General features: G+C 36.4%; 1 protein-coding gene across 1 annotated transcript in view; it reads right to left on the reverse strand.

Moving 5' to 3' along the window:
* AFG1L (AFG1 like ATPase) overlaps positions 1–13,492 on the reverse strand; it is a 65,844-nt gene that overhangs the window by 22,423 nt on the left and 29,929 nt on the right. The window contains exon 8 of the mRNA XM_014887885.2: positions 1,659–1,741. Within this exon, the coding sequence (XP_014743371.2) occupies positions 1,659–1,741 (83 nt within the window). The remainder of the gene's footprint in view (positions 1–1,658; positions 1,742–13,492) is intronic.

Raw genomic sequence — 13,492 nt, forward strand, 5'->3', positions numbered from 1 at the left:
ACCTAATTTTAAAACAAACAAAACAAAAGGAATCTCCACATACTAAGCTAGTTCCACAGAGTTGAAAACTCCAACGAACCAATTTGAATAGAAGAATGAATGAGATTCCCTCAGAAGAAGAAAGGACAAAGAAAAAAGTACCTAATTCCATTGACAGGTATGGGGGTTTTTTAATAATTTTCCCCCGTACTGCTTCCTAATGATTTACACATCAAATTCTCAAGGCAACCAACATCTTTCCAGTAAAAGAACATCAGACAGAATTATTGCCAATCTCTGCCATTCACTTGATCACAAGTTTTACAGCAGAACACAATGAAATATTTTGGATGGGTGCTACTTCTGGAACTTGTTTGCATTGCTTTTCCTCTGAGAGCTGATGCCACAGGCACCGTGTTTGGCCTATAACCTGCTAGAAACCACAAACATCCTCCTCCTTTCTTCAGAGTATGGACATTGAAAAAAGAATGTGGCAGGTGCTCTCCTGCCACAAGTGTTCAACAGAAAGGCACAGGGAGCAGCACCACAAGCAGGGACAGCAGCACTCAGAACAGAGAGGGCCATGATGAGCAACACACAGGTATCAGTGGTGGCTTCAAAAAATACTTCTGAGCAGGCGTGACAAAGCACACAGAGCAAGTGGAGCCAGGCAAGAATACAGAACCAGAGCTACTTTTCTCAAGTTCATGCAGCCACAGTTAAAGGATACAGAACTTGCATTGGACCTGTTTTCCATACATGAAATTCTGTCACTTCCTTTCAAAAGCAGGAAGAGTTACCAGTCATAGTTCTACCAAGCAGTATTCCTCAACTACAACATCTAACTTCATTAAAAAGCAGCATGGACATACTTGGTTTCAAACACCCAACACAGCGATGAAAATACCCCACCTTTCTTAACGGAAACATGATTTTTAAATAACTATTTCAAAGGTACAACCATTATAAATCTAATATTAAGCTACTGTAATCTGCTTTGCTCAGGTTGTCATTGATTAAATAATATTACCAAAAAAATACAAGACAGAAAAATGTTTGCATTGCAAAGGTTTCAAAGTATTAAAGAGGATGTTCTTATTAGGCAGATTTATGCTGCAACCAGAAACACAACTGTGAATATATTTGAAAATATATTTATTTGCAAATATAAAGTGCTAAAGAAATTTTGTCATCATAAACAAAAATAATCTGTCAAAACAGAAGGGTGTTGGTTTTTTAATCCACAGCATTGGAAACACCCAAAATTAAACGAATCCTTGTCATTGGATTTCTATAAATACTTAATTACTTAAATACAATAAGGATGTTCTTCTATTATAGAGAATTGTGCAATCTCTTACAAGAGGATATTCATTACTTTCTAACCATCTGTCACTTCAGTTCTCCAAACACCACACCTCCCCAAAAAATCTAATTAGTTTTTATTCAGTCACACATTATAAATGATGCTAGTGTGGATACCAAAAATGTAGTTTAATGAAGTTAATATCAAGGCATAATGGAAGGCGGTTTGCTGAACAAAATGGACCAGAAGGCAAAGAAAGGAAAAGTCACACCCTGCTAATTCTACTATACATTTTTCATTTCCCATTGAATAGGAAATTATTGCCTAATAAGAAGGAAAAAGAGAGCAAATACAATATCATAGATAAACTTACAGGTAGTAAAGTTTTCCAGCAGCTGGAAGCACTCGTTTCCTGTAGTCTATTCCAGAATCAAGCTGGATTGTGCTGCAGTATTTCTACAGAGACAAAAAAAAAAAAAAAAAGAATAGCTTTCCTCAAGCCAAAGCTGTATTTATTGTCTGTGACAGAGAGAAGACACACTGCTGTGATAAACCATCAGCATGAATATCATCTGCAAAACTGAAATTCAATATCTAAAAGCTTAAGTCTCATTTGCAATTATCAAAGCAAAGAAATAAGCTGAAAATCACTTACATATGCAAAACAAAAAGGTCTATCAAGTCCATCAACTAAAAAATTAATATACATTAGAAGCACACGGGATGAAATGAGAGTGGCTATTACTCACTCTCTCTAGGCACTGCTTTGTTGCAAAAATAATTGTTTTCATACTAAAATATACACATTTTGAAATACAAAATTAGAAGCAGTAGAAGTTCAAGAGAATAAAAAAAATTCTAGCAACAAGTGAAACTACTTCTATTTTATAAGCTAAAAACAATTTCTTTTCCTTCTACTAAGAAGAATAAAAAATTTACAATACAATGATCAGATATATGAACCACACCAAGTTTTGTTGGAAAATGGACAAAGGAGGAAGGAATAAACAAAGCTCTATATCTAAAAGATTTTATTTCATTTTTGCAATGTCTGAATTAACTCAAAAAGGATCTTTTTTTGCTCCCCTTTAAACAACCTGTGAGATTCTAAGTGTGGTACAGATGTCCCTGAGTAGTTACAATAATTGCTTCTGTTAGAAAACTTAAACCCAGCTGTACTAAAGGGTGGGTTTTTTTGATTCAAGGCCTGAGGCTGAGAGCAAAATTGTCACTAGTATCAGGAAGATCTAGATTATAACCCCCTCAGCAAAGGGAATAGCTCTGCTTATCTGTTTTGACTGCTTCCAACACACACAACTTCTGCTTGTTAAATATAGCAAGAAGCAAAAGAAGCTATAGAAGAAAGAGAGGAAAAGTTTTAGTATTTTAGAAAATATAGCTCTACCAACAATTTAATTAAATCAATAAAACTTTTTTAAAATGTAATTCAACACCAGTAAAACTCTTCCATTTGCTAGAATCCACTGAATCAGTCTGCTTCTTCACTGCACTATGAATTATTGGTTTATCTTTAACATTCTTGTTAAGCATTTCATATTCTGCATGTTCGAATTTTTCAAGGCCTCCTTGAGGCCATTCAAATAACAAAATCGGAAATGTCAAACCTCATTCATAGCAACTACATTGCAGGGAAAACATTTAGAAGAACTATCATCAGTGACTTAAGGAACAATGGCCCTTGTGAACAAATGCATTGCATAGGACACAGATCACAAATATCTGCAGGAATTACCGTGATGACTCATTGCACTAATTTTTTGCCCTTGGCTATTATGAAGGCTCTATACCTACTTTAAACCTCCAACTTCCCTGCAAAGAGATACAGCTGAAGAAAGAAGATTTAAAAAAATCATCCTGAAAGCACAGAATCCAAGGAATATCCATGTATCATTAATTCCAGTAAGTGAAAAAGCCATGCTAATCAAATCATTATCTTGGACTAAGGCTACTGCAAACACAATAGCATTGGTGCTACAATATTATTATAATCTATTCCCTTTCTTTTCGCAAGAGCTCACAAAGAAAGAGAATAACAGAGCAGAAGAAAAAAGTTCCAGAGGCATGTAATAATATGCACAGGGGAGGGAGGATGTTTAAGCTTTTCTTCAGCATCAGTCTGGCAGCCAAGGCCAGAAGGAAGATTACTGAAATTTCACAGCAAAGCTAGTTCACTTAGCTTTTCTTTGCCAGCATCTTTCCAACTAATGGTTTATTTTTCCAAAGTATTAGATTCACTTAAGTACTATTTTCTTTATGTTAGTAGGGTAAAAAATCCCACAGATTACTACTACTACTTTTGGGGACTATGAGACAACTTAGATTAACTTTAGATACTTTAATATTTAGTAATGCAGTTAATCATTATGGTCTGTTTATTCCTGGAAACAAGAGATGCGAATTTTACACGAATTCAGCCTCATCTCTTTGGCCTTCAAGTTAGATTTAAAAACTTTACTGCTCCCTCAGGGTGGTGTGTTGCACATAGCAAAAACTGAACACAGACCCACATATACTTGAGAGTATTCCATGGTTATGGTATGGTAGGGCTGAGAGAAAAAAAGCACACCTGATCACAGTAGCTGGTGTAAATTTGTTCCCTGATATTTGCAGTGGTGCTGAAGGCTCAGCTGTTAATAACAAGCAGGTGTCCTGTGCACTCAGATATAGACTGGAACTGGGCTGTATTATGCAGGTCAGTGCAGCTTGATGAAACAGAAATGAGTGTTCAGGGCTATATTGTTTTAGTCCACTTGTGCTCCACTTATGAACTTGTCACTCCTTACATGCACCGACAGCTTTTATGACTCCATGATTTTACATTACATTGAATGAGTTTTGGAGGTAAAAAAACATGCAACTGAAGATGTAAATATTACCAATACAGCTAAAGAGAAGATGTCTTTTTTTTTTCTTCCTTCGCTTTTCTCTGTCTTTGAAGTAATTAGTATTATCGCTCTTCAGGAAAAACCACTATCACTTGTGGCTCTAGTTAAAAAGAACTTGCGTGTTCAAACAATTATTTATGGTTTTGGACCCCTTTTAAGCTACAAACATTGCCTAACAGAGATATTTCCTTCCCTATAAGCTTTGCTTGTATGTTTGTAATAATGTACTATTTTTGATTCTAATATGCTACAACATGATATAGTTTACTTCAAAAAAACCTGCTAGATATAAGATCTTTCAGCCAAAAATGCAATAGCAGAATCCTGTTCAGAGATCTATAAAATATATTTAATACAGTCCTAGTGATTTTTTGCTTCCTTAGGAGGCAAAAGTCAACTGAACCAAATATAAACAAAATGAAAAAACAGAATTCTGATGTACAGCAGCTTTCTGTAATACACAGTGTAAGCATAAAAGCAGGGGACAGCTAACAGGAACCAAGAAATACTTAGTACTTTTGAAATATCTGTCATTTTACTCCTTGGAAGCTCCTAATTAATTGACATGTTTGGCCTCTCCAGACTGATGGTCAGTTCAGGAAGGTACTCTGGCCATTTAGAGATTATATTCTAAACACAAATTAAAGGGCCCCAGCAATTTCCTAACCCTTCTACAGGTTCAGGTGTCTATCCATGCTTATTACTAATTATTTTCACTGAGACACTTCAAAGCTCACTCACACCTATTGTGTTAAGACACTGTATGAATATACATAAAATGAACAGCTCCTGCCATTAAACTCAGACATCATAATCTGAATCACATCATGCTCTCAGAAAACAGTCCTTTAAGACATGATTCCTGCAGTTAGATTATAAGCTTTGCAGGGTAGGAACAACCTTTCCTTATGTGAATATATGACAAATACAGATCCATAGGTGCTGATGGAAAATAACATAACAGAAAAATCCCCAAACCACCAAACAGAAGTGGGAAATGTTATTTACACAAAGTGAGCTCTGCACAGTAGAGGAAAGAAAAGGTGGGACAGCAGCAGCAGCAACCAAGGGGCAGTAGGAGGAGGATTGCTTGCACTGCCAGACAATAACAATACCATCTCTTCTCTGAGTTAAGAGTGTTCCCTTGGAGATAGTTCTAAAGGGAGATGCAGCACATGGTCACCTTTGCTCAGTCAGAAAGGTCACAGAGAAGTCATGTGCTGAGATTTCCAAAAGTTTTTTCTTTTGGGGTTTCCTATGTCAACAAGGGTACCCACCATGGTCCTTTTTTTCTACGCACATAAACATTGACTTATCTGTTTCACAGGAAGGCAGAAGGAAAAAGATTCATATTTATATTTTTTTTTTAGGATACATGCTTTAAATGTTAAAATGACAACGTATAGTCAGAACATATAACAAAAGAAAATAAAGCACACCAAAATAATGCAAATGTCCAAGTAAAACACCTAAAATAGTAGATTTGCAAAAAGGAAAACCAGATACATGGTTGCATGGTATAGAAAGACAAATAAGAATGAAATACTGAACATCAGAGAGGGTGCCTATGTGAGTATCACCATGCATCTTATCTGCCCTTCAGAGGTATCAGCAACATTATTCCCCTGCATCATAGTACTAAAAAAATCAGTGCTATAATTTAAAAATCCTGGAAGCTTAGACAGGGGTGAAAAGATAGGCTTCTCTACTTTTTACCCTTCAGCTTCTTATAGCATGGGGAAAACCCCTACTAAGATTACATATAGAAGTTCCACTTTCTCCATCTTTGGACTTCCTCATCCAGCACGGGACTGATTAAACCTTACAGACTTGATTGCATTCTCACACTCACTAATCACCATGGAATCCTAATCAACAGCCAAAGAACTAATTGGAGTGCTCAGGTTGTTAGCACTTAATTGTCAAACCCATAACTATAACAATTGGTTTCCATGTCTTAAGATGGAGTTTTAAATTTTCGTATTTCATTTTGGGCTAAACTTCTTTTGAAATAAATATTTAATATTGAAGCTACAGTCAGTCTAGTGGAACCATCTGCAGTTTCCAATGGATTTTCTATTCTATTGAGATATTTAAAGTCTGACTTATCCTATTCAACTCAAATGCATAAAATTAATTAGTTATACAATTTATTTTGAAGTCATTTATGTATTTATGTATACAAAGAGCAAATACAATTACAGAATTGAAAATGCAATTAGTAAGTTAAAAATGCATGTAAGCATGCATTCATTCACACTGAGTGGCACAAAAACCTTTTATTCCAAATGGAAAAAAAAAAAGGTAAAGCTTCATGGCTCAACTCAAGACACAACACTTATAACAGCCACGTTTAGACAGAATAGACAAAATTAGACTGTCATTTTACCTACTACTGTAGAAAGTTATTAAATACAGAATAACAAACGCTTTTTTTTTTCCAGAAAGCACCTCTGATATTCCTTTATTGCTGCAATCAAGAATGTTAGCTACTAAAGTGTTTAAGAAATTAAATCACACGACAGGATAGATTATTATGAAGAAAGAAATTTCAGGAAATTTCAAAAGGTAATCCAAGTTAGCTGGATAACCTGCAAGTTCTCAAGACGTGTGTCACACATGTCTCCCTTGTGTCACAAAAAGCCCTGAAATGCTACAGATGGGCTTGTGGTCCACAATAAACATCCTACAAAATATCACGTGCCCTCTGAGCTCACATACTGTGATCAGCTGGTAACACTTGATAATGCAGGTGAGTAGATATTTCTTAACCTTGAAGATCACCGTAAGTCAACCCAATTACCATTCTCTGCTCTGAATTTTAATGGTATTAAAACAAAAAACAACAAAAAAAACCCAACATATAAATCATCCTATTAGACCACAAGAATAGACAAACTAATCACCCCACAATCCTAATCAACAGCCAAAGAACTAACTGGAGTGCTCAGATTAGCACTTAGCTGTGAAACCCACCCATGTGAGGACCTCCAGAGAGGGTGTAGGGGAACAGAGATACAAGAGTGCTTCAATTTAGGAGGATTATCACCTTAATTCCCACACCTGCGGAGTTTTCACAACCTTTCACACATGGGTCAAACCAGACACTTGGAAAATGCAGTGGCAGCACTGCATCTGCAGTATCAAATGCTCATTTTCAATATGAGCAAAGAACAGTATAGTTCCATCCCCAAGCAGGCAAAACTGCACAATTAAAACTCTTGGCCTCTGAACAAGCCCATTAGAACATCTACTATTAGTAGCCATGCCTATCTAAGTGCAACTTCCAGCCACTCTTTCTGAGGAAAAGGAATCATAATCTTCACATAGCTCTCATCCTCCTTTTCACATGCATCCTCTGATTTGGTCTCCGTTAACAATACACAGGAACACTAATACTCCTTTCCTCCAGCAAATCAGAAAATAATTAAATTGTTTGTTTGCCATCATTCTTCTCATATATTTACATTCAACCTATGATGTTCTTCCACATCACACAACATATAGACATGTGATGAGAGTCACCAGCTAACAGAGAAAGAGTTCCTCAGGCAAAAAAGCTCACTAGACTTACCAATTTTTATGTGTTCATTATTTGAGTCCATATAGTGTTAAATTATCAATTAGAATATTATTTCTTTTTTCTTAAAATTCTTCCTTAAGCAATTTCAAGAAAAGTTTTCTCCATCCAAAGAACATCATTACAACTGGAATTTTCAATAACTATGGTAGAACAAGAATCATCTTAAGCAAAAATGTTCTGTATAATGAAAAAAATATTGCTGATATACAAAGTATACCCACAGGTTTTTAATTCAGTGTACTCTCAAAGTCACCAGCATGTGACCGTCACCAGAATGTGAAATTTCAGAATGTGAATCTGGTCCAGCTCATTAGCTGGACAGGTCTGTCCACAGCCTGCTGAGAGCAGTGTACAAGGGTAAGAACAGTTTCCTCTCTGGTGCAGCTCCACAAGGAGAATAACCAGACTGTTAGTCATGAGCATGGTACAGGTGAGGGACCTTCAAATGGCTGCTCCTTTTATCCTTTTGCCTTACTTAAAATCAAAAAAGCACAAACAATAAAAAGAAAATTAATCAAGTTTGTAGCACTCCTAACTTTCTGCTCCACTAATCCATGGGATTGAGATGTACTCAGGGAGAGGAGGAAGGAGAAAGGGAATCACCAAGTATTTGGTGGTGGAGAAAAACTTAGTCCAAGCATTGTTGGATGTACATATAGTTTTTGTCTCCCTGTTCAGATGTTGTTGAAACAGCAGACTTTAAAGAAAATGTCAATGAATCCTCATAAGCACTATACATGACCTCTGGGGTAATTAGCAATCATTCAAAAGCAACAAGACTAAAGTGTTCTATTCTTTATTACTGTCAGCTCTTTTCTTGATCAGCATTTTAATAAAGATGGTTCATTGCTAAGACAGTTTCATGAATCAGTCATAATTACATTCTGACATGCAGTGAATAGTAAAGCAAAACTAAATATCACTTCATCAACCTTTCTAACCTTTGTGCAAGTATTAACTGTAAATAATTTTTACACAATCTTACAACAGAAAATCTGCATATTTCTTAGCTTTGTACATACTCTACCCTAACTGAATTTCTTGTGACCTATACCCGAAAAAAACCCCAACATTACAATCAGGAATAATTACTTATCTGGCATGGTATTCAGGTATTGCCTTTCACAGACCAAATTAACTTCAAGCAGAAAAGGCTATTTGCTCTATGAAACAGTGCAATGCTTTACAGGATTAACTAAAGGGTTTTTTACAGTCTTTTCCCCTATATTCTTCTGCAATAATGAAATATGGGAAAACGTTACAATAGCCTCTGATACTTCATGCTTATCCCAATTGCAAACACTGTAACGAAACTAAACAAAAAAAACACAAAAAACCAAAAAAACAAAGAACCACACGAACAAATTTTGAGGAAAACTTTCTAAATGCCATCCAAGAATCCTGTACAATATCAAGGAAAATAATCACTCTCAAATTGATTGGGATAACAAACATTTTGCTTGTGAATTATTTTTCAGTGGACTTAGAGCAAAAAGATCTGAGAAAAGAAATATTGCCAAATATTACTTTTTGAATCAATCTTTTTCTTACACTTGCGACAAGAACATTTAAACTTTAAACTGAAGAGTTTAGCAGAGATAAATTGAGAGGCAAGATTCATTCAGTGGAAGTTGCACAAGTTTACATTACAGCCTTCAAAACTTTAACAACTAAGAAACCCCACTATTCTTGCTACCACAAGGAACATACGATCTATTGTACAACTTTTCAATAACTTATTTTAATGTCTAGCTACAAATCAGCTACCCCCTAAGAAGAGGAAAAATAGACAATTAACTTGTAAAATAATGGTGCATGAATAAAAAGAGAGACTCTTAAAATGTACTGTTCTTTGAATAGTATTTCAGATATTCAGACAAAAGTGAAAGAATTCAGGAGGTACGTATGTGGCTGTGCCGGCTTGGAGACAAGTAGCCTCTCCTTTTTCCAGTCAGGGAACAGAAGAATGGCAGAGTAAACTTCCATGCACTAAGAATTACACTGAACAGTGCTTCCCATTTCACATCACTTCGGAAAAAATCTTCCTTGCAGAATAAGAATAAGTACAAAAGAAAAAAAAAACCCACCTGCAAACCACAAATCACTGCATAACACCCAGTTTTGCTAAAGGACCAGTAATGACTGTAACTTTCAATCTCCTAATAAGCAAGCCGTGGCATTCTGTGAAAGACAAACGCCAAGAGTTCACGCTGAATTTATAACATGATGTTTTGTAAGCTAAGGGTCAAATTCATCCCAATACATGTACTTCACTGGAATTACACCCTGGACGAAATTATTTGTCTGGATTTCTTTTATGCCGTTGTTTTTCTTTTTAACATTTGATTTGTATTTCTTTTCCTCAGTATTAGCCTTTGCTCCTGCCAGAACTGTTGGCAGGCAGGAAAAAAAAAAAAAAGGAAAGAAAAAAAAGTAGTCATGATTTACGAAACTGAATTTCCCAGAATAATAATTTTTAAAAAGCGATTAAGATCTAAACAAAGGCTAAAGATGGCTTACGCTTAGCTCTGATGAGGTCCACTACCTCATTACCCACAACTGAAAACTTCTGATGCATTTTGTTTCAAGGGAATCCAAAAGTCCTTGCTGTAAAGCAGGCTGGGGGGTGCAGGGTCCATTCACTCTTTCTGTATCACAACCATTATGTAAGAAGTATAAAACACTGCCTTTATGCTGCCAAACCACAATGACTCTTCTTACATCAAAGGGTTTTTGCCACTAGGGTTTTTTTCCTCTGAAATTTATTCAAGCCAAGGGCAGGGAGACAACAATTCATACACGCTAATTACACCTAATTATCTATTCCTTTTTTTTTCCCCTTTCCACCAGCTTCGGCCACTGTTATTTGCTATCTGGGTTTCTCACAACCTCCCCTTGCCCTGTCCATCCAACTCAGCAGCAAAGTCTTTGAAGAAAACAGTTGTGGCTTCTTAGAATTTTAACAATATAAGGTTCAACTCAAATTAAATTATTCTATTATTAGTTTTGACACATTTATGTGTTAAATATGAAGGCCTCTTGGTTAATTTGGCAAATTCCTCACATCTCTTTACAACTAGAATTGCTGGTAACACCCTCTCTTGTAGGAGCTTCTCCTCATGCTTTCTTTTCATGATCTAAATGAAATGTTTATTGGATTAAAGTTCTTCTCTGCAGACCTCCACGGTGGCCTGTGACAAAGAGCTTAAAAGCTTTATTAATTGGCTCGGGCTTTTTAGGGGGAGGCAGGACCTCATTTCACATTACCTCACAAGCAAACAGAACTGCCACGTGTAATTAGACTAATTTACCCTGATACAGCAGGAATCAACTATTCCATATCTATGATATGCTTTCATTTACTCATTTTAATCAAGGAGCAAACAAACTAAACAAGAGCTCATGAAATCCTGACAATTAAAGAAAGGGAGAAGGCAGGAAGCCTGGCACAGAGCTACAGTAGCAACTATTTCATCCTAAGATAAAGTTTTGATCTGCATCTAAATAACTTTCTAGGAGAAAGAGTCTAAGATATAAAAGGTAAACAAACTGAACAGTCCGTCCCTTGAGAACACAATAAAGCAATAGGTACATTATAAAATACTGTAACAGTTATGTGCTCTGAACTACAGAATTCAAATAACCCCTGTGTTTAAATTTAACAAACACACACACACAGAGGCTTAGAAGGCTGAGTGCAGAAAGGATTGGTAGCTTCTAATCTTACACCTTGCTTTCTATATACAACATTTTATTCCTTGGCAGTCTCACAAATTTATCAAACTAAGATTTCCCAGAAATTATTCCGAGCTTCAAAAAACACTTGCAGCACAAAATACTTGCAATCGTGCTGTATTTCCTATTTTTATTTTTTTTCTATGTTTAATTAGGTACACTTCACAAAAGATGAGTACTTCTATTACTTGCACAGAGAGAGAACAAGAACAAATGCTCCTTCTACTTAGGAGTTTGCTTGGTTACATACTAAGAAGGGAAACAAAAGGCCCAACATCTTCAGTAATGAAAAAGTCAATTGATAGGCGAAGCCATCACAATATCAAAGGCCTAATCCCTGCAATTCTGACTCAGGTGACAGTTCACAGGGGTCAGAGTGGCTGACACTGACCTCAAAAGCAGGTTTTAACTATTCAACATACTGAAAGCTGCTGGGCTATCACACCATTAGACTGGAACAAACTGACAAATCAATTTCATCAAGGAGATGACTTTTTTGGGAGAGGGGGGAGGAGAGAGGCAGATCCGCCACTCAACAAATCCCTGCATTTCTCTCACAGGTGGTTGGACAAAAGCTGACTGCACCATCAAAGACATTTTATATCTACCAAATGCCTTTGTACAAAACTAACTCCCACAATTTCCTTAGGGGCAGCTCTAACTGTTTTAAAGAAGTATTTTTCACTTTCTCATACTAAGCTATTGAAAACTGAAAATGCTTTTAAATTCCTCTGTTTCTTGCTTTGTAGGAAAGGGTTTACTTTAATTAAAATCACAGCCAGCAACATTCTAAATAAATAATCATTCACTGATTTCAAGAAAGACAGGGCAATACAGTGTATAAATAATGCATTGCTTTCTACTTGAGAGGAGTGTACAATGCTCACTTACAGTTAAAAGTAATTTTAACCAAACAGTTCTAAAAAAAATAATTATTTGGTCCTTAATAGCAGAAGAAAAAAAAAAGGAAGGAAAAAAAAGACGCTGAAAGTAATTTCATGTTCTACTGATAAGATTTCTGGCTAATTCCTCCCCTTTACTCAAAGCAAAATACAGGTAGCTGAAGCCAAACATTTTTTTTCTAAAATTGGGTCTTTTAAAGTGAGGCTATGAAGGGCCCTAAAACATTTTGACTTTCAGTTAAAATTTAGTGTAATGCAAGTCTATTGCATGAAGAAAACCTGACAAAACGCAGAAGTTACATACTTGGTATTTCAACACAGCTTGACATTTTGAAGTTTCACGCTACACTTCCAGGAAACCTTTGGAATTGCAACAACTCCTCACTCAAGTTACAGACTCTACACAGAAAATTATTTGAGGAGTTTCCTTCCTGATATTCCAAAGAATGAAACATTGAACTAGCCACTGAATTACAGTTAGGATTTCAGAACAGTTAAGGGTTGATGTAAACATGATCATTAACTGTTGGCAAAAATTAAAATATTGTCAAAATTACTGCCGAAAGAGTAAATTAAAGCACACTTTCTCTTTTTTTTTTCCCCCCCAAGAGCCTCACATAATATCTTACTTCAAGTTGTGAAAGATTAGTGCAATGCTGATCAGCTGAGGGGCAGGAAGGCTCTGCAGAGGGATTGAGACAGGCAGGGTCCATGGGACAAGACCAGTTGTATGAGGTTCTACAAGGCCAAGTGCCAGGTCCTGCACTTGGCTCCCACCAACCCCAGGCAGTGCTACAGGCTGGGGACAGAAGGGCTGGAAAGCTCCACAGCAAAAAAGGATCTGGGATTAAAATTTCTTCACTAAAAGGGTTTGTCAAGCATCGGAACAGACCGCCCAAGGAAGTGAGTGAGACACCATCCCCGGAGGAAAGACATGCAGACATGACACTTGGGGACATGCTTTCGTGCCACTGCCAAGTGGTGGACTTGGCAGGGATAGGTTAGCAGTTCAAGGCCTTTTCCAATCTAAACAGGTCAATCATTCCAAGATATACAGCTTTATCTGTAAATCAGCTTTAAA

This window comes from Sturnus vulgaris, chromosome 3 (genome assembly GCF_052056855.1).
Source record: "Sturnus vulgaris isolate bStuVul1 chromosome 3, bStuVul1.hap1, whole genome shotgun sequence".
Classification (NCBI taxonomy): Eukaryota; Metazoa; Chordata; class Aves; order Passeriformes; family Sturnidae; genus Sturnus; species Sturnus vulgaris.